This window comes from Coenobita brevimanus, chromosome 66 (genome assembly GCF_032717465.1).
Source record: "Coenobita brevimanus isolate Jiangsu-jjx chromosome 66, ASM3271746v2, whole genome shotgun sequence".
Lineage (NCBI taxonomy): Eukaryota > Metazoa > Arthropoda > Malacostraca > Decapoda > Coenobitidae > Coenobita > Coenobita brevimanus.
Window position 1 is genome coordinate 39,422,066 of NC_137019.1, and position 22,849 is coordinate 39,444,914.

The 22,849-nt window shown below is 42.2% G+C and overlaps 1 protein-coding gene across 1 annotated transcript; it reads right to left on the reverse strand.

Annotated features, from left to right (window-relative positions):
• Positions 1-569: 569 nt before the first annotated feature.
• Positions 570-22,216, reverse strand: LOC145405353 (uncharacterized). Its single transcript, XM_080276762.1, has 3 exons — positions 22,193-22,216; positions 2,087-4,905; positions 570-1,461 (listed from the first exon to the last, which is right to left on the reverse strand). The coding sequence occupies exons 1-3, from the start codon at positions 22,214-22,216 to the stop codon at positions 570-572; spliced, it is 3,735 nt and encodes a 1,244-aa protein (XP_080132888.1).
• Between the last annotated feature and the right edge of the window lie 633 nt (positions 22,217-22,849).

The window sequence follows — 22,849 nt, forward strand, 5'->3', positions numbered from 1 at the left end:
GCTAACACCTGCTGTAGATCAAGAGGGCAATTTGGGCAGAGTTTAGAGCTTCCTCAGTATGGAGGAGTTTCCATCCTCATCCTTCATTGGCTCACAAGTGTCACAGCGGGGAGGAAAGTCGCGAGTCGAGGGCACACTTCACGTGAAGAGCTGCTATATCTTTTCCATACCAGTGCTGCTGATCAACTGCCCAAACCCCAGCTCACAGTCACCACCTCACTTCCCTTGATTCGTACAATGGAGAAATTGAAGCAGTATCATACAATTCATAACAACTAATCACACTCCGAAAATTATAAAATACAAAATAAGTATACATAAACATACTACATTTGAAAGATCCACAATAACGTATAATTTACTTCAGTGCTCCGAACAGCCTCATTACCAGTGAACTACAACTAACCTAAGTTTTAATGAAACAAACCAGAGAAACTAAATTATACCCTTTTAGAACAAAGATCCAATATTGAACCCTTATAGTCATGAATCATTCTGACATTACCCCCTGAACAAAAGAACTTGTACCCAAGTTCTAACAACTAATAATTACGTTCTAGAAAATTATATCACACATCGTGGCCAGCTAAATTCCAGTTAATTTTAACATTATACTTCTCCAGAATTACATCTTCATCAATACCAAGTGCATGCAAACCCAAACAACCTGAGCCAACATCTGTCACAGAATCTGAACGAATTCCCAAACTTGAACAGCATGTGTTATATCCTTCATCCAAACGACTAAGATAATCTGCCCCTACATTCTCAGCTCCTTTAATGTACTCTGCACTGTACTCAAATTGCTGCATGTATAATGCCCACCGCATAATCCTTGCATTGGAATTCTTAGCAGTCTTGAGGTAATGCAGAGGCAGATGATCTGTCTGAACAACAAACCTTCGTCCATACAAAAACTGGCGAAACTTTCTTACACCCTCAATGATTGCTAATAACTCTCTTTCAACAACACTGTAGTTCCTCTCCGCTTGTCCCAGCTTCCTGCTATGGTAGGATATAGGCCATAGTTCATTTCCATGGGACTGCATCAGCACAGCACCAATACCCACACCTGACGAGTCTGTTCTTAAAACAAAGTCTTTGGATAAATCTGGCAAATGGAGAATAGGCTTATTAGTCATTTTGTTCTTTAGAGTATCAAATGCTCTTTGCTCTAAATCTGTCCACACTACCTTATTTGGACTGCTCTTCTTTGTTAGATTGGTTAATGGTTCTGCAATTGTAGAGTAGTTTGGTATGAATGCTCTGTAATAGCCTGTTAGTCCCAAGAACGAACGAACTTGTTTTTTAGTTCTGGGGGCAGAAGCTTCAACTATTTTCCCAACCTTATCTTTCTGGGGCTGGCATATCCCATTTCCTATTCTGTGACCAAGGAAATCCACTTCAGCTTGACCCACTACACATTTGGATGGATTTACTACTAAGCCTGCTTCCTTAAGTCTGAAAAATACCTGATCCAAAAATTTCAAATGCTCATGAAAAGTCGAGGAATGTACCAAAATGTCATCAACAAATATTTCTATGCCAGGCATACCTCCCAACACACTCCTCATTGTCCTGTTAAACACTGCAGGTGAATTGCACAAGCCAAAAGGAAGGACTTTGAACTGATATAAACCCTTGGGAGTACTAAATGCAGTGTACTTCCTACTATCCACATGTAATGGAATCTGCCAGAATCCTTTAGAAAGATCTAGTTTTGAAAAATATCGGGACCCTGATAATTTTGAAAAGATATTCCCCTGGTCAAACATAGGCTCTGCATCAAACCGAGTTACACCATTTAATTTCCTAAAGTCTCCACAGAGTCTCACTCCTTTATCCTTTTTACGTACAACCACTACAGGACTATTATAGGGAGCATTAGATTTTTCAATTATCCCTGCTTCTTCCATTGCATTAAGTTCTTTCTCTACCTCAGCTTGCAAACTATATGGTATAGCATAAGGCTTACTTCGAACAGGGGTTTTGTCAGTCAAAACAATTTCATGGGGAGGAACATTTGCTAGCTTTGGTGTACTAGAGAACACTTCTAAGTACATACTCAACAAATCACATATCTTACCTCTCTAATGGAGACAAAGTTACTGACAACTCTACATCTTTCCAAGACTTCTCAGTGGTTGGTATAGGTAGCAAAAGATTTTCAACCTCGTCAGAGTACTCAATAACTGTAGCAGCAATTACATCTGATTCGGCTACATCACAATCATCTGGATCGTAGTCTACTTCATATTTCTTCAGCATATTCACATGAAATCTTTTCTTCTTCCCCTTTATATCTATTACATAATTCAAAGCAGAAGGACACTCTACAATCTTATATGGACCTCTCCAGTTCATGAGTAATTTATTATGGTCAGTTGGTAAAAGCAGCAAAACTTGATCACCCACCTTGAAAGTTCTGTCACTAGCCCTACGATTATAGTAGCTCTTATCCAACTCCTGTGCCTTATCTAATTCTTCCCTTGCTAGCTTACATGTGTTTTCCAATCTCTCACCGAGATCTAGAACATAGCTGTAGGTACTAACAGTCTCTGGTGTGCTGACCGATCCATCCCAAATCTCTCTTAGTACATCCAAAGGACCCCTCACTGTTCTTCCATAAACTAACTCAAAAGGGGAGAATCTAGTACTCGACTGGGGTGCTTCTCTATATGCAAAGAGCACTGGTGCTATGTATCTTGGCCAATCCTTAGGTGCCTCATCACACATTCGTTTCAGCATTTTCTTAAGTGTACCGTTAAATCTTTCTACTAAGCCATTACACATGGGATGAAATGGAGTGGTTTTAAGAGATTTTATTGACAATAACCGTTCAACTTCCCTCATCATTGCTGATGTAAATTGGCTCCCTCTGTCAGTCAAAACCTCCTTTGGAATACCAATTCTAGAATAGATCTCCATCAAAGCATCCGCCACTGTAGTAGTCTCTATATTAGGCAAGGCAACTGCTTCTGGATACCGAGTAGCAAAGTCTACGAGAGTGAGTATATACCTGTCTCCACTATCTGCCCTAGGTGTAATAGGCCCAACTATGTCTATACCCACCCTGGCAAATGGCTCGTCTATTACTGGCATAGACCTAAGCTTTCCTGGTTTTATGCTACCTTTATCCACGGTTCTCTGACACACATCACATGACCTACACCAGCGGCTGACATCAGCCACCATACCTGGCCAAAAGAAAGTTCCTTGAATCCTGTCCAGAGTCTTTTTGTACCCCATATGGCCACTCATGATTCCCTCATGACCTAATTTGAACACTTCCTTACGATAGTTCTTTGGCACAATCAACTGTTGTTTTGTCACTCCTCTAACTGTCATCTCTCTGTATAATCTACCCCCTTTAAGAATAAAGGTTGACACTCTTCCTCTTGCCTGAAACACTTTCTTACTTTGAACATGACTTCTTATAGAGTTCAAAGTTCTATCATCCTCTTGATTTTTCACAAATTCTGATGTAGACACGAAAGTATCAACATTGCTCACCTTCAGGGGTTGTTTAACTTTACCGTCCTTGCGACTTTGTGCTCTAGTAACTGCAGCAACGAGTCCAGCGTCTGATGATCCACCAGCAGTACTCCTCGAAGTTCGTTCCAACTCTGTGGTTACTTCGTCCGTTGCTTCAGTGTCAGATCTTCCACTCGGGACTCTGTTCCTGGTTAGGTTCACGTCCTCTGCGTTGTCTTGTTCAGCCAAGCTTTGATCACTTGTAGACTGTATACTTGTGAGGGAATATGGATTGTCAGTTACACCACCAACAACTAAATCGTAAACTGGGGTCTTACACACAGCAGCATAAACTTTCCCTATTAACCAAGGTGTAGAAATTTCAACTTCTACCTCTGGCAACACTATCACTGCCCCATTCACCAATTTCAGTGAAACTGTTCTCCCAGTATAGTGACTCAACGAAACTAGCTTCTCTGCTACAACACAAGTAGTTGACCCACTATCTAGCATTGCTGTAACAGCTTGCCCTTCTACCAAGCCATTGTTCAATATTAAGTTCTTATAACTTTGCCCATTCCCATTAAATTTGGTAGCTGAACCTCTAACTGTCCTACTTTTAGCTTTCACAGATGCTTTTCCTGATGCAGCGGCACTGGTCTGTTTTGATTTATTAAAAGTACACTGAGCTTTTCTATGGTCTAGTTTACCACACCCCCAACATCCTTTACTACCAAACTTACTGTCACTCCCTGAGGTCTTTGTCTTGATCTGTGTTGTAGAGCGTTCTGAAGGTTTCTCTTGCCCTTCAGCCACGGGTTTGTTGACCTTCTTGTTAATCTGGGAAGGGTGACCATGGGCATCAATCCAACGATCTGCCTCCTCCCCACAAACCTGCAAACTCTTAACTTCTTTCTCCTTTAAAAACATCATTAGAGCTGGATGACACTGCCTTAAAAATTGCTCCCTTGCAAAGAGATCTGCTAAATCCTCAAAGGTCTGACTGGATCCATCCGCTTCCAACCACTTAACAAGATTCCTTTTGATTCGACAAGCTAGTTGCACTGCAGACTCGCCATCACGAAACTTTGTGTCGCGAAACCGTTTCCTACAACCCTCTGCTGTCACATCGTAACCTCTCAAAAGTGCGGACTTCAGCTCATCAAAATCTGCAATGATGTCGTCAGTGAACTGGTGATACATCTCGAGAGCTCGACCCGTTAGTAGAGATGCTAAGGCAGCTGGCCACACCGACCTCTCCCATCTTGCAGCTTGAGCTACCCTCTCAAAGCGAGCCAGATAAGAATCTATATCATCTTTGGCCTCATCGAAAATTGGCAGCTTAGGGGGATTAATTACGGTTGCAACTGGTCGAACGTTCTGACCAGCAGCAGCAGCACTAGCAGCAGCAGCAGCCCTCGAAGCTTCAATCTGTGCCTCTAATTCTAAAATCTTTAGCTTCCTCTCTGAGCCCGCTCCTCTCTCTGCCGATTTTGCTCTATCACTCTCTCTTCTCTTACCCAGGTCATAAGCTTGTCACCTCTAAGCCCATTTGTTTTCCTTCTTCTGTTAACCTCTTTATAGTTTCTGAACTCATGGTGAAATTCTAAAGATTATAAACTTCCTGTATACTGCCAACCCCGCGTGCACAACGAATTAATGGGTCCCTGTTCGGGCGCCAAATGTCATGGCCAAGTTACGGAAACAGTCTCATATGTGAAAGAAGACTACCATGATTCCAGAGTTGCACTATTACTACTACTCACATAGTTGGAAATGACCCATCATTCATTTGTACACTGGGGCTAGGAAAATGTAAATTGGAGAATATAATTTATTCACAAAATTATAACTTAATCCTAACTTAATCCTAAGCATAAGAAAGTAAACTACAAGAGAAGTAACCTTAGGAACACTGCTTCACATTACTGGTGACAAAACAACCTTACTGAGAACAGACCATCAAGAGGGTGGTGACTGAGAAGCAGGTAGCATGTCCGCAGGTGTTTCTATGCTAACACCTGCTGTAGATCAAGAGGGCAATTTGGGCAGAGTTTAGAGCTTCCTCAGTATGGAGGAGTTTCCATCCTCATCCTTCATAGGCTCACAAGTGTCACAGCGGGGAGGAAAGTCGCGAGTCGAGGGCACACTTCACGTGAAGAGCTGCTATATCTTTTCCATACCAGTGCTGCTGATCAACTGCCCAAACCCCAGCTCACAGTCACCACCTCACTTCCCTTGATTCGTACAATGGAGAAATTGAAGCAGTATCATACAATTCATAACAACTAATCACACTCCGAAAATTATAAAATACAAAATAAGTATACATAAACATACTACATTTGAAAGATCCACAATAACGTATAATTTACTTCAGTGCTCCGAACAGCCTCATTACCAGTGAACTACAACTAACCTAAGTTTTAATGAAACAAACCAGAGAAACTAAATTATACCCTTTTAGAACAAAGATCCAATATTGAACCCTTATAGTCATGAATCATTCTGACACAGCACACCTACTGTACATTGTCATACCATGGGACTTGTTGACTGTCATGAGTTTGTAGGTTAGGTAGATTTAAAATTTTGAGAATTCGGTGCCCTGCCCTTGGAAATGTGTATGGTGAGTTGAAATCTGATTGGATGATTTTGAAAGAGGTTATGTGTCGCTTTAGGACGCGGGATTTTTTTAAATATATATTGTTTTCAAATGTTTCAATTAATTTTTGGGAAGTTTTCATTACTTTGGGTAAGTTTAGATAGGTCTGAGTTTGGGCCTTGGTGGGATAGGTCTGTCATGAGTTTGAAGGTAGCTCTTAGTGGATAATTTTTATACTGGAACAAATGTTAGGGTTAGACAGATAGATAAAGAGAGAGAGAGATTGATGGATGGATGGATGGATGGATAGATAAATGAAAGCTATAGATAATGCTAAGTGAATGGATGGAAGGCTACATACACAGATGAATGGGTTTATTTAGTTGATGGCCATGTAATCAGACTGGAGGATTAATTTGACAGGTAAAGAAGATGATTCATTCGTACCATATAACTGAGATCCATCGATTTACATGCAGCCACGTCTTAGTACGCATGGTATGGTAGTGGCCCGGTCCTTTCAGGTGAAAACAAACCATCTACGAGTATAGCCATCTTACTCTGCCCCTGCAATGTCCCTGTGATGTCCCTATCCCCTCAAACGCACCCTGCACCCATCACGCCCCCCACCTTTACCGCTCGTACCCTCCCTCCTAACCTGTCGCACCTGAGTACAATTGATTTCCACTACATTGCCCTTATTCCTTGTTCTCTTCCTCTTCTACCTGCTCCTCTTCCTCCTCCTTTATCCGACTTCCCCTTCTGCTCATCTTCCTCTTCTTCCATTTTCTCCTTTCTCCTCCTTTTCTTTTTCCTTCTACACCCCGTGTTACTTATTTCTCTCACTCTTCCTCTTCTCATTTGCTTTCAGGTCTGGTGTCTCATCTCCCCTTCCTGTTCCTCATTCTTCCTCCTTGTCACCCTTCTCATTGTTTGTGCTCCTCCTAGTTCCCCGTTCTAACCCCACATTCCTTCCTCCCCCTTCCTCTTTCCTCGTCTTCCTCAATTTTGTGCTTCTTCCCTTCACCTTCTTTCCCTAGCACTAAGATCAGATGTCCTTCCCTTCTTCCCCTCCATGCTCCTCCTTCCCCGGGCTTTTCTTTGTACCTCTCCTCTCGCTCCTGTTCCTCCTCTCCCCCATCTTTACCTCTTCCTACGCGTTTTCTTTGTATAGTTAATTCTCCTCCCCCATCTCCTCTATAATTTGCTTCGGGGAACTTAGTTGTAGATGTAGGTGTGGATTCTTGGTTCTGTCTCCGTATATATTATGACTGTGTGTGTGTGTGTGTGTGTGTGTGTGTGTGTGTGTGTGTGTAATATGTATAAAGACAAGAACTGTCAGGCTGAGACAGCTAAATCTTTATCCTCTAAAGTAAGTCAGTTAAAAGAAAACCAATATGACGATCCCTTCCTTTTGAGATGTTTAGGCAGATCCCGTTTACAAGACTGGAGGAGGTCGTAGGCACAGCAGAGTAGGGAAGACATTTCCAGGGATAGTCAGCTGCACAGTGAAAGACTGGAAGTTGCCTACATGTCATTTCTAGTGAATTATGCGTAAAAACAGAAACTTTGTCTTTCCTTTTTAGTAACTTTTTTATTTTCTTTCTTTTTTTATCACATTCTTCTCGGTGTTGGTTTTGCTTTTGGGGTGTAGTTAGTGTTTTTGTGAGCGGTAAACAGTGATTAAACAAGCGAGTGATTAATGAATATTTGTGAACCAATTACCTCCCCCGGCCCTGTTATTGTGAATGTTTGTTGACGAGAGAGAGAGAGAGAGAGAGAGAGAGAGAGAGAGAGAATTGCTTTAGCCCAGAGCTTATCATACATTTAATTATTATTCAGGTGAATTTTAAATGGCTCGGAGCGAACAGTCTTTGTTAGAAGTTGTGTCAGATAGAGACACCGTCGAGGTGAGTTACTGTGTCAGATGGAAGTAATGTAGTGGTGAAAAGTTGTCATAAGAATCAGTGGTAACGGAGTACGCTGCTTCCACCACCATTTTCTTCACCCCAGCTTCTGACCCCAACTGTATATTCTTCATTACAGCCTCTCAGACACAACTTTTGACTCCGACGGTGCATATCAATATCATATAGCGACAGCCTGTTTTATGTGAATGAGGTGGGTGAGAGAAGGAGAGGGAGACCGAGAACGAGATGGAGAGGTATGAGTAGTGACTGTAGAGGAGAGAGATTCTAGCAGTGAGAAGGATGACGGGAGGAAAGAGAGAACGAGATGGAGAGAAAAGATGCGAGAGTTAACAAAGGAGGGATTCTAGTTGTGAGAAATGGGAGAAGATGGAGACTGAGAACGGAATAGGTAAGATGCAAGAGTTAACAATGGAGATTAGAGAGATTTAAGCACCCAGAGAATTGAAAATTATCTCGATGAACCCCTTTTGTCCGATAATATATATTTCAGCACCTAGAATTTGAAGACGAATTATCTAGTTTTTTCCTTCTGCTTCCAGACGATCTTATTCAGCTTAAGAAAACCCTCTGGTACTGAAGGGGTCATCAAGGCTGCCGTAGAATGGGGCAGATCTGAGTGCTGGGGGCAGCTCCGACCGGTTTGAAAAAATTTAAAATATTATAAAACAAAATACAAAAATAGAAAAAATATGAAATCGATGACTAGTTTATTCGTGTGCACTCAGAGAAAACAAGGAAATTGTACACTTAGTCCTGCGATATGTATGGTGATTTCGTTTAACCCGCGGCATCCCGTCGACGTACTTCCACATCCTCACGTTTTGTCACTGCCAATCCCGTTGACGTACTTTAACGTCCTGCAATTGCAAGGTTCATAATTTCCTCAATTTTCAAAATTCTCGTGAGATTTTCGATTCGCCCACTACCCAAGCCTCCCCTACCTGCCGCCAGGCGGGCAGCGTCCCAGACCCCGCATGACCCGCGCTCGCCCTTGTCTCGGTCACTCACCTGTTAGCAGTGACCCAGGTCAGACATGGTGCGTAAAGGTCTCTCAGACGACGAAATAGCATCCGCCCTGGAGGCCTTCACTGGAGATAGTGATTCTCCACTTGATGATGATGTGGTGGATCGAGATTACGTCCAGCCAGAGGACGAAATAACAAGCGGTGATGAGGAGGTCCCTTCGCCCTGGAAAAAGCGGTATGTGACATATCGTAAGGCAAGGGAAGGCCAGCCTGCACCCCAACCATGTGCACAGACCTCTCTCCATCCCGATTCTGATGAGGACGAGGATGAGGACGATGACGATGACGGCGGCTTAGGACGTGATATCACCTCGTGGTTGGGTAAGGAGAAAATCTCACCCCGAGGATCAGAAGGTGGGGCGAGAAGACAAATAAGGTATGGTCCAAGTGTTTTGTCTGGGGAAGTGGAAAGTGGTGTGGTGGGAGTGCGGGGTGAAAGGGAAAGTGGTGTGGCGGGAGCGCGGGGTGAAAGGGAAAGTGGTGTGGCGGGAGCGCGGGGTGAAAGGGAAAGTGGTGTGGCGGGAGTGCGGGGTGAAAGGGAAAGTCGTGTGAGGGAGGCAGCACGAGCACGTGGTGCACGTAGGCCTAGGGGAGAGGAGGTGGAGCCACTCCCCAGCACGTCTTTCACCCCACAATATTCCCAAACTTCCTCCCCACAGCCCCAGGATGTGGGGAAAGGAAGGAAAGGGAAGGGAAAGGGTAAAGGAAAAGGGAGAGGGAAGAGAAGTGCGAGTGATGAAAGGCGCCGCTCTCCACCTCCCCACCCTCCCCCACCACCCTCACCTCCCCACCCTGACGAAGGCGACGATGTGGACGTGGCTGGAGATGGTGGTGTCTCGTGGAACTGGGAAGATGGGAGCCCATCATTCATCCTTTCACTGAGGAGTGGCGGTCTGGTTGCACGGCTCCAGGTGTGCATGCGGGTTCCACTAGGGTGGATTTTTTTCCACTTGTTCTTTGGGGAGGCGTTTGTGGGGCGCATAGTGGAACAGACAAACATATTTTCACGAACACAGCGCCGTGAAAGTGAACGTTTGGGAACAACGAGCAGACATTCCCAGCAATATGACTCTCCTGTGACAATTTCTGAGATGTTCTTATTTTTTGCCCTGGTTCTTTTGATGGGTGTGGTAAGAAAAAAAACAAATTCCTGCATACTGGACAACTGACCCAATGATCCTCACACCTTTCTTTGGAAAGGTGATGAGTCATAATAGATTTCAGCAGATTCTCGGCCGCCTCCACTTTTTTGATGCAGAAGATCCAGCTAATGCAAATAACACTGATAAAATGAGGAGAATTAGACTGGTATTTGATCATTTACGGGAAATGTTCCACTCCTCATTTTATCCTTACAGAGACCTCGTCATAGACGAGAGTCTTGTGTTGTGGAGAGGCAATATTTCCTTTCTCCAGTACATACCCAGCAAGAGACACCGTTTCAGGTTCAAGATCTTTGTTATGTGTGACTGTAAGACTGGTTATGTGCAAGACATAGTCTTGTACACGGGCGCACAGACAGATATAACAGAAGATCGTAGTATAGGACTCTCAGGGGCCGTGGTGAAGACAATGATAGAGGAGTACCTTCATCGTGGTCATGTGTTGTACCTGGACAACTGGTACACTAGCCCTCTTCTCGCTAGGTTCCTTCACCAACACGACACCGGAGTCTGTGGTACAGTCAAGAGAAACCGTTGCCATATGGTCAAGATAGGGAGGAAACTTGACAAGAACGAGGTGGTTTTCTTCCAGGCAGATAACATCCTTGCCACCCTGTGGAACCACAACAGGGAAGTTTGCCTCCTATCAATTGTACACAGCCCCCTGATGCACCGCACAGACTCCGTTGATCACCGTAGCGAGAGGAGGCGCAACGTCTGGAAACCCGAGTCTGTACTGGATTATAATCCGAACATGAGGCAAGTGGATCAGTCAGACTCGATGATTTCCAGTGTTGACTGTGCCAGAACCACGATGAAGTGGTACAAAAAGCTCTTTTTCCACTTGCTCGACATCACGGTCCTGAATGCACACTACCTGCACGCCATGACAACAGGAGTATCAGAGACCTTTGAGGGGTTTGTGAGGGAGCTGGCACGTGAAATAATCGCCAGGCATGCCCAGGACAGACCCACACACCGCACCCACACCCCCATGGCTGCCCAGACTCCCCTACGCCTCGCAGGACGCCACTATCCTAGCACAATCCCTTCCGACCCAAACCGTCGTAAACCCCAGCGCTGCTGCCATGTATGCAAGCACTCGACAGTCAGACCATGCACTCAGAGAAAAGACACAAGGTACGAGTGTGTAGAGTGCAATGTTGCGTTGTGCCTTCAGCCATGTTTCAGAGAGTACCATAACTTCCTACGCTACTGAAACTGTGTGGGATGGTGATATGATGCTCCGTATAATGGTAAGGCCAGTCTATATGTGCTAAGTCTTATATAAAGTTGAAACGGGTGTAATGTTTTCAGGAAAGTAATGTATAAGTTGAGAAATAGTGTAAGTTGAAAGAAGTGATATCAAAACTACACCCACTGTGTAAATCTGCGAAAATATGACGCTCAGTATAACACTCTGGTCAGTAAATATGTGATAGCAAGAATATAAAGTGGAAACAGGTGTAATGTTAGCAGGAAAGTAACGTGTAAGTTGAAAAATAGTGTAAGTTGTAACAATTGATGTCACGAGTACACCCACTGTGTAAATCTGCGAAAATATTACGCTCGGTAGAACATTCTGGTCAGTAAGTATGTGATAGGAATGATATAAAGTGGAAAAGGGTGTAATGTTAGTAGGAAAGTAATTTATGAGTTGAATACTAGTGTAAGATGAAACAAATGATATCGTGATAACACTCACTGTGTAAATATGCGATAATATGACGCTCAGTAGAATAGTAAGGTTTCAGATTATGTGATATCAATTATATCAAGTGTAAACATGTGCAATGTTAGTGGAGAATTATTATATAAGTACAAAAATAGGTTGTAAGTTGAAATAGTAGTCATAGCAACTTCACCGTGTGTGTTATTATGCGCTATTATTACGCTAAATATATACGTAAGGCCTGAAACTATCTCAAAACAGTTCTCAAAAGTGGAAAAGTGTATAATGTTATTAGGAAAGTATTATGTAAGTTGAAAAAACACAATACGAGTTGAAACAACAGTCACAGCGAGTTCACTCACTACGTAAATAAGCGCTAACATTACGCTAAATGTTATTGAAAGGCCTGTGAATACGTAAAAACAGTTCAATAAAATGTAAAATGGTATAATGTTATTGGAGATATATTATGTAAGCAGAAAAAATGATATGAATCATGATTCAGGAATGTTAGCAATTCATCGTGACCAGTCTGGCCGATTTTGCTCGGTTTGCCCGATGGTACAATGCTTATTTCAGCTCTATTTTTATATAAAATCCAATTTACTCTTGTATCGCATGTTTTTATGTTTGTAATAAATACATATCTACTTACTTTCATTGGTTTCCCAGACTTATAATACCATAGAAAACGTGAGAGCCTCAGACCACCTACAGAGAACACGGTACCAGGTGTAATGAAGGTATACCTGTTTAGGCCACTTATGGACCCCGGTGAACACTTTCTTCGTGATTGACCATTGTTTCTGAACAAAAGCGAGAGTTTTAGCAAAAAAAATTTGGGTCCAAAAATGGTCGGGATTGGGGGGTACCATTGGTGAAAAAGTGGTCGGGACGGGGCGGGTTAAGTCCATGTGCACACCTTCACCTATTTGTGATCGTTTTTATTTTTAGGTGGGGGGCTCTGACTCCCAGAGAATCAGTGGGGGTTCATGCTTTCCTAAGTATGCTTTACAAATAAGAGTCCATTGTATAACATATACTAAGATATCAAAGCCATGAAGTATAATGGTGATGATGATGATGATGATATGAGAAACAAGGGAATGATTGTATTTTTGTATGATAAGGCAAATGGGAAACATACAATACCTGTGGATGATTTTATTAGAGACCAACTGAAGTACAGAACTAGGTAATTTCTCCGACTCTGTCCAAACTTTCTTTCTTTCTTTCCTTTTTCATTTTGTGTTTGACTCCGTGTGTAGGCTTGATAGTCCTTTCCCTGCAGTCCAGTAGTCCTCCTACGTCTCACACACCGTGACATGTGAAGGAGTGTGGGCTGTTGAACTGTCCAACATGATGGAATGAGTCATGAAAACCGTGACCAGAATCGATCAAAAAAAAAAAAAAAACGCATAAGACACTCAAAAACGATGTAGTAAATATGGAAAAACCTAATTATTAGTCTGTCTGTAAATTTCAAAATTTTGAATTTACCCGCAGTACAAAATAATCGTCCCTACTTTCCTTGGTTTTGCACATCGTATTCAAATGGTAATTGGGATAAGTGACTGTAATGGCCTTGGGTTTCACAGACTCGGCAGCAGCGGAGTATACTCGTACATATATTGCCTATATATATATTTCTTCCCAGGGTGGGAGTCTCATAATTATTTAATACCGATTCCCTGTCTAACTTAGGTATGATTTTACAAGAAGAGCTAGACAATGGAATATTTTTTCACCCTTTAGATTTTCCATAAAAAATAGTTTTAACCTGCAGCAATTTTCGTCTCGCCACTAAGATTTATTTATGAAGTCAGAACAAGGGACAGAGGGAGATACGATGGTCTTCTTGTCCTTCATGCAGTTCAAAACCAGAGTTACGACAGAGACATGATCGTAAGTGCTTTCGTGGACCCCGGTCCTGGAATAATAGTCTAATTTTTCCTTATTCCTCACAAGCCACTCAAAAAATATGGTTATAAAGAGGGCATTATTTATCTATCTATTTATCCATTGCCAGCCGTCTTATTCCCATAACGGGTGGCCACAAACAAATCGCCTCTATGTGGCCCTCCTGTCCCTCACCATTTCGCTGCCCTTCTCCAGCACACCCCCTCCCCCTTCTCTCATATACCTCTCAACTCTATCCGTCCACCTCATTGGTTATGATTACGAGTATATTAACACACTTGACAAATACGGAAAAAGGGTAGAAAAATTCACTGATTTTTCCACAAGCCACTGGTAAGAAAGGAGTAATTATCTCTGGAAACAAAAAATTATATATATATATATATATATATATATATATATATATATATATATATATATATATATATAAAGTCTGGAAGGAATAATTGTTTGTTAGTTATAATTCTCCGTTTTTTTGCACAAACTCGACAAATGCAGGTTAATTATCCATAACTTCTATAAGTCCACACAAGCTGTTCTGAAGTAAAGTTATAATTGCCGTGAACTACTGAGCTTTGTATGATGTGTAACATGAATGATACGGTTAAAGGGGAAAAGACCTGATTGGTGATGATGATGATGTTGATGAGGCGGAGGAGGAGGAGGAGGAGGAAGAGGACGACGACGACGACGACGACCATGATGATTTTGCACAACTTTAAAATAAAGAGGAGGAAGTATATGGCTGAAGAAGGGGAAAAAGACCATGCTGCTGCTGCTGATGATGATGATGATGGTGATGATGATGATGATGGTGATGATGATGATGATGATGATGGTGATGATGATGATGATAATGATGGTGATGATGATGATGATGATGGTGATGATGATGATGACGATGATGATGATGACGATGATGATTTTTGTACTAGCCAGGTAGAAGAAAGAAAGGAGGGAGGGGGATGCAGAAACAGCTGTCTGTGGTTTTTAGTAATCTTAGTCTCCACAAACTCCCTCTTGTCAAAATAAAATCGTTTGGTGTGACCTGTAATTACCAGAGTTGTCCCCAACATAAGAGGAGTAATGGCGACAGTATTAACACTCCAAGGCTCCTGGGACTTACTTTAATCTTAATAAAACCGCCTTTTAATAACACAAACCCGTAAAACAATAGTTGCATGTCTATACTTTTTATCTTTTGGGGGAAACACTAGAAATACAGTATAATCATCAATGGCTTTTAGTAATTAGGGACAGTCTACTCTGAAACAAAGGTATAATTGCCGTAAACAGGTGAGGTCTGCAATCTAGCTGATGCAGCCACACACTAAAATTTATATCTGTTGCCACTACTGACTTATTTGGCCACCGTGGATTTCTGCTTCTCTACCAGTGGTTAGTCTGGGATGTTTGGCCACTTATTACGCCTAAAAAATAACAGTTATAATGCCTTGTCATCTGGTTTACCATGATGGTGGTGGTGGTGGTATGATGATGATGATGATATTCATAATAATAATAATAATAATAATAATAATAATAATAATAATAATAACAATAATAATAATAAATCATACCCCCACAAGCTCTACATAAATAATCAAGAAGGACCACTCAGAGTGCAACACCCGCGCCCACCAACTGGTCCACAGACTGAATATTTGACTTTCTTCTGTGACCTTGACCTTTGACAGTTTAAACTCGAATTAATTCATTTTTGCCTAAATATGATTCCATCCACCAACATTAAGTCAAATGAGATCAAAACTGAGTTGACATTGCCTTGTGACCTTCGCCTTTGACCTTTCCCTTCGACCTTGATCCTTGACGTATAGTTCTCATAATTGAATCTCGTCATTGTTATTTAGATTAAGCCCTTCCACATAGTTTCGTCTACATCAAATAAAAGATGTTTGGGATTACCTTGCTGTGTGACCTTGACGTTTGATTTATTGTTCAGAATAAATATAAAGGTCAACCTCTTGGGTGATCCTCAACTCATCCACCAAGTTTGCTCCAAATCAGCACAAAACCATTTCATTCATTTTGTTCTCACACAGACACACGGGTTGAGCGTTGACATTGCATTGTGACCTGCGACTTCGATTCTTCGCTAAATTGGATCACTTCGTTTTTTTTTTTTTTCCCTTGACCTTCACCCCTTCCACCAAGTTTGGCTTAAATCTGATCAGTATAGTTTGAGTTGACCTTGCCCTAGATCCTTGGCCTTTGACCTTTCTCTGTGACCTTGACATTTGAGTGATTGTTTTCAAATTTGAATCCTCATGTAACTTGCAGTACTTTGGTGAAAGAAACTCCGTGTACAAACAGCTAGATAAGGAGTTTATTACAAGCTCACAGTAAGTTGCAAATGCAGAGAATGGTGGTGGGCAGGCAGTGGGCAGACAGTGATAAGTGGCACCGTGGGGGCAGGATTTATGATGAGTTCGGAACAGGTGCTGGGAACAGGTGCAACAGGTGCGTAGGTCGGCGCCGGTGACACGTGCGGTCAGGAGCAAGGCGTATGGGTGCGGTTGTTTGAGAGGTGAGCACTGGTGAGAAAAATGGTACACTCGAAAAGCACAGCCAAGGTATTACACCACTAGAGGCACGGAAGAGGGGCGAGGCTGGCAGATGCGAGACGTCGTGTATCTTGTTGTATCACTAAAAATCCAAGGAGGCGGTCAGAATCTGATGGTTCGAAACACCGCTGCTACCAAATGTAACTTGCAATACTTTGGTGAAAGAAACTCCGTGTACAAACAGCTAGATAAGGAGTTTATTACAAGCTCACAGTAAAATAGTCTGCCAGTCTAGGCTGTCTGCTATCAACTGATGCAATAACGCCGTCTTCAGGCGTGGGAAAGCGCACTGACCTAGCAAGATTAGTGGGGGCATGTATGCATTGGGGGGGACATATATACATCGGGGGTAGACATATTGTGGAGGGGGTACACTCATATTTTCGCCTCATCCTGAACCCTCCCACAAAGTATGGTCTAAATCGGATAAATTTTTAAAGTTGATTTGCCCTGTGACCTTGACCTCTGACCTATTTTTCTCAAAACAAAAGGTTTACTCACTGTTGACCCTCTACCCGTGCACCGAGTTTGGTCCAAATCATATGAATACTGTGTGAGTTACTTTGTCAACACACACACACACACACACACACACACACACACACACACACACACACACACACACACACACACACACACACACACACACACACACACACACACACACACACACCTAAAAACAACACCCCCTCTCATTCCGGAAGACACGGGCATAAAAATGTGTTAGTATTGTCATCATCATCATCATCATTATCAACATCATCATTTCCTTCCCCAGAAAAAGATGATCAATGAATCCTGAAGAGTGTATAAAGTTTCTTCAGTGAAGACGTCTTAACACAATTCATTATTACCACCACCAGGATGTATAATTTAGTGCAGGGGGAGATATTTGTTAGTGTAGGGGTTATTAAAGAATAAATTTACCCAAGCACCCTAAATTACTTAGAGATATCAGGAATTAAAAAGAAAACGCAACATTGTAACCATGAAAACAATGAACCTCTAGTAAAAGTAGATTAGAAAATAGTAAACAGAAATTTCTTCCTAATAGATACGGTATATAATGAAGCCTAATATGCCTATAGTGTTAATGAGGATGCTGATACCCCATCTCTCAAAAATTTAGGCTTTTTTAACCCTCATATATTTTTTCCAGGATATAACGCAGGGGTACCGGGGCCGTGCGTTATTTTTCATCGGGAATTTGCCGAAAAGAGGCTTAAATTTTTGATACACTCCCTCGATACCTGAATGATTTAGGTCGGGTACCTCACTCACCTCGTTAAAAATATGTATATTCGTTTTTTTAGGCTAGAGTTCATACGTTACCAGAAAATTTAAATATGCCTTTGTTATGTGGGATAATTACTTGTATTGCTTTTCAGTGACCGTTTCTAGACTTGTTGGTCTAGTGATTGGAACGCCCCAGTCGAAATTACGGCTTTCCAGTTAGCGTCATTTCTCAGGTAGTGATTGGAGGTTGAATGTAGTCGATATTTACATGAATTTCTTCCATATTTCTATCTATCTGTCTGTCTATTTTCAGACTCCTTAATCCCATACGGGGTGGCCACAAACAAATCGCCTCCACGTTACCCTGTTCCTCGCCATTTCACTGCCCTGCTCCCAATTCAGACCCCCCTGTCTCATATACCTCTCCACTCTATCTCTCCACCTCATCCTTGGCCTTCCCCTCCCCCTCTCCCCCTCCACCTCACTTACATACACTCTCCTCGTCAGTCTCTCAATCTCCATCCTCTCCACATGGCCAAACCACCTCAGTGTGTTTCTCCTAACGCTTCCTATCACATCCACATCCACACCACAACGCTAATTCACATCCTCATTTGTCAGTCTGTCTTTCCATGTGACCCCACTGGCTCCTCTCAAATAACTCATTTCCACTGCTCTCACTCTTGACTTGTGTCCCTCCAACAACGTCCAAGTTTCACTTCGATACGTTAGAGTTGGTATCACAATACTGTCATATAATAACTTTTTCACTTCCATGCTCACTTCCCTGTTTCTTATCACTGCCTTCAAGGAACCAGCAACCTTCCTTCCCTGTTGTACGCTTTCAAGCACTTCACCCTCCAAACCTCCATCCTTACTCATCACACTACCCAAGTGCTTAAACGTACTCACATTTTCTATTTCTTTATCATCCAACCTCACTGTACATTCACTGACTTCACTTCTCTCAAAGACCATCACTTTACTCTTCCCTACATTCATCTTTAGATTCCGTTTCTTACACACTCTCCCAAACTCATCCACCAAGCCTAGCAGCTCCCTTTGTCTTCATTCAACAACACAGTATCATCTGCAAACAACAGTACAGGGAGTTTCCAAACACTGCCCCCTCTCCCTAGGGCCACTCCAACATCCACTGCCCTGCCTTGTATCTCTTTTATAACCCCATCCATATACAGATTGAACAGCCATGAAGACATGACACATCCATGTTTCAATCCAGCCTTCAAGTAGAAAAACCCACTCTGTTCACTATCCACACGCACTGCAGCCTTAGCACCCTCATACATACTCTTCACAGCATTCAACAACTTCCCATCTACTCCATATATTCTTAATACTTTCCACAACCCTGGTCTATCCACCCTGTCATATGCTTTCTCCAAATCAATGAAGGCCGCATACAACTTCTTTCCCTTCTCTAGAAACTTTTCCACTAAAGATCCAAGAATCAATATCTGATCTACACGACCTCTTCCCTTTCTAAAGCCTCCCTGTTCTTCTCCAACTAATTTCTCTGTTCTTTCTCTAACTCTGTCAATAAGTATCCTACCATACACTTTTCCTATTATACTAAGAAGACAAATGCCCCTATGATTACCACACACTTCTTTTTCCCCTCTTCCTTTGTACAAGGGAATAATTATACCTGACTTCCAATCCTCCGGGACTCTACCTTCCTCCCAGGCCAATCTGCACATCTTCCACATCCATTCTACTACTATCTCTCCCCCATGCTTCAGCATTTCACCACACACTCCATCAATTCCTGAGGGCATATTTGTTTGACATTTAAGATTTTTTTTATTCGACAGAAAAACCTGTTTATTCGACATAACCTTATTTATTTGACATTTAAGCCTGTTTATTCAACATTTATTTATTCGACATTTAATCTTGTTTATTCGACATTTTAAGCTTATTCGTCATTTAAGCTTATATAATCGACATTTTAGTTTGTTTATTCCACATGTAAGCTTCATTGTTTGACATTTAAGCTCATTTTCTCGACATTTAAGTTTATTTATTATAAATTTAAGCTTCTTTATTTGACATTCTCCTAACCCATTCGACAAACACACTGACATACTATACTTCTTTTCATTTATCATCATTTGCCTGCAGCTTCTTTGATTTAGTTCAACATTCACACTCATCAATTTTTTTTTTTATGTGTCCGACTCTGGGCATAGGCGTCACAGCCTGCTGTCAAGGCCCAGTAGTCCTCCTTCATCCAATACACCTCTACATGTCACCACTTCGGCGCTAACACCCACCGTCCTTGTTGAATACATGCTAGGGCTGTCTCATACAGGACTGGTGTATTGGTATTAGCGGGGGTATTTTTACGACATGTCGGCGGGTCTTTCGGTAGATCAGTAAAGTATGATTTTATGAAATTGAAATCCATAAACTGTTGCCTGCCCCAGCGAGGATTTGAACCTGGGTCCGGTAGGACTAACTGGACAGTTTTGATTTGTTCCTGCATAACTTCTTTTTTATTCAGTTTTGTCTTCGTGTGTCAGCAATTTCCCTGATTTTTTTCCCGTTTATTCAGTTTATTTTCTCGACGTTATTGTGTGTGTGTGTGTGTGTGTGTGTGGGTGTGTGCGTGAATCTCGAAACAGACCGAAACGAAGAGCAGGGGGAACTCAGCTGACCGCACTTCTGGCGCCGAATATGAACAGTGGTCCAAATGGTAACTTTCTGCTGTGTATGAATTTAAGCTTTTTTCCCCTTTATTCCTGCTGCCTACAGACGATTTTTATAATGAAGCGACAGCCTGGGCAAAAGTTGGGAAGCCACACTTCTCTCGGGTCTAGTATGATTACCTGACTCGCGAAGTTGGAGGAGGTTATGAATTTGTCGGTGTCTGTCTGTGTACAAGATATCTAAGAAAGCTGTTGTCAGATTTCAATGAATTTTGGTGGATAGGTAGCCAGTGGGTCAGGGAAGAGTTGCTTAGATTTTGAGATGGGTCCGGTTCTGCATGCCGGAAATAGTAAATTTTATTGGCGGTCGCGGAGGTATGCACTCTCTGAAATCGCTTAACAGGGCAGACGAAGACTAGAATTAATTGGTTGTGTGAGACGGGAAAAGTATTTGTCCTGTAGGAAAGAATAATGACAGCAGTAAATTATAATTTTTATTGGTATTGGCGGAGGTATGCCCTCTCTAAGTGCGTTCTAGTCAGTCATGGAATGGTATATTTGGCTGGGTTGGTTTTTTGACGTTTTCGTGACGATGCCGGCAATTTATTAGTTATGAGCTAAATATCATCATTTTCATCTTATCATCATCATCATCATTATCATGACCATCACTATCACCATGACCATCACCATCACCATTATCATTACTATCACCGGCACTTTTTTTTATTATCTATTACTAATCCTTGTCCCACTAGGAACACAGGGGCCTGGGCAAAGTGACTTACTCAGACCTTTGAGAGAGAGAGAGAGAGAGAGAGAGAGAGAGAGAGAGAGAGAGAGAGAGGAAAAAACGGCGTCTCCCACTGCATGAATAAAATAGTCTTTGTTTCCAAGAGTATTATATTAAACAAGGCTATCGTAATGAAGGGCATGATTTTTTTTCGTGTGTGTGTGTGTGTGTGTGTGTGTGTGTGTGTGTGTGTGTGTGTGTGTAATAACGAGGACACTAGTTTTTTTCTGTGCATATATTAATTGATGGTTTTTTGAACCTGGGATATGAAAAATAAATGTTTATAAATGAACCTTTTGTATTGTTCTGATGAAGACACGATTTATTTATTATTTACGCGTTAATGTTTTATCGATGGTTCATGGTAAAGGAGGAGGAGGGGAGGGGGAAGAGGATGTGGTAGTGGGGAGACAGAGGAGGAAGCGTGGAAGAAAAAGGGTGTGTGGAGAATGAGTAGGGACGAGGGGGGATGGGAGAGAGTTACAGGGAGAGGGGAGGGAGGGATAGAAGGGATGGGAGAGAGGTAGAAGGAGAGGGGAGGGAGAGATGAGAGGGGATGGGAGAGAGGTAGAAGGAGAGGGGAGGGAGAGATGAGAGGGGATGGGAGAGATACAAGGAGAGGGAAGGGGAGGTAGAGATGAGGGTAGAGGGAAGAGGGACAGAGGAGTGTAGGAAGAGAGGAGGGGAAGAGGAGGGAGTTTGGTTCGGGTGAAGGATAAGGGGAGCGCTGGGATGTTGTAGGAGAGAGAGAGAGAGAGAGAGAGAGGATGGTGGAAGGGGAAGAGAAGGGAGCACGAATTTGTTCAGTCCAGTAGAGGTAGGTGACTGTCTTCCATCTTTAGTGTTATTAGCTACATGATCAAGAGCACTGAGAGCACATACCTCCGTCAAGGCAGCACCATCTCCTTATTTAGGTTTTACATTATATTTTTCTGGCCTTGACTTTGAATTTTGATACTTTTCGTCCAAAATTAAAGACTCTTTTCTTCTGACAATCCTAGGTAATTATGGAACAGTTGGTAAAGTTCCGTGAGATTGATTTTCCCATGCTGTTGGCGACACAGACAGATTCACAGACAAGTAGGCAGACAAATACAGAGACAGACACGATCAGACCGAGCTCCTGGACACAACCTCCATGGCGTAGGTAATAACTCTTCATACAAATAATAATGATTCCAGTCAACGCGTCCATGACATACAACCTTTACATTATACTTAAACAAGGGTAAAGCGTCTGTGTACACTGAGGTTACATACATACATACACTCATACATATACAGTATACTTACATACATGGACAAATCTGTGCACACATTATGCTGTAGCCCAGCCTACGATCGTAAGTGTGTGTTTGTGTGTGTTGGGGGGGGAGTATGTGGGTGTGGGTGTGGGTATGTGTATGAGAGAGAAAAAAAATAATTTTGATCTGATTATAACAGAACTGATGGAAGGATTGAGGGTTAGCCAAGGGGTAAACCTATCGTATTTTAGAACAGTAGGTCAAAGTCAAGGTCACAGGGGTAGGTCAAGGCTTAAATTTGCAAGGCCAGTTAAAAAATTTGTGTTCCCTTTAAACCAGCCTTGCTCCTCACCTCTGCTTGTGCACACCATTTTTAATCCATTGTACTTTTCTTCTAATTCATCTCTTACCTGTTCTCAGTCATATATTTTGTCGTTCGTAAATTATGTTCCAGTCAAATGCCTCCATAATATATTTCTTCTGCTCTGTCCTCCTCCTTGTCAGTCAGCTATTCTCTCCTGTGTTTCTA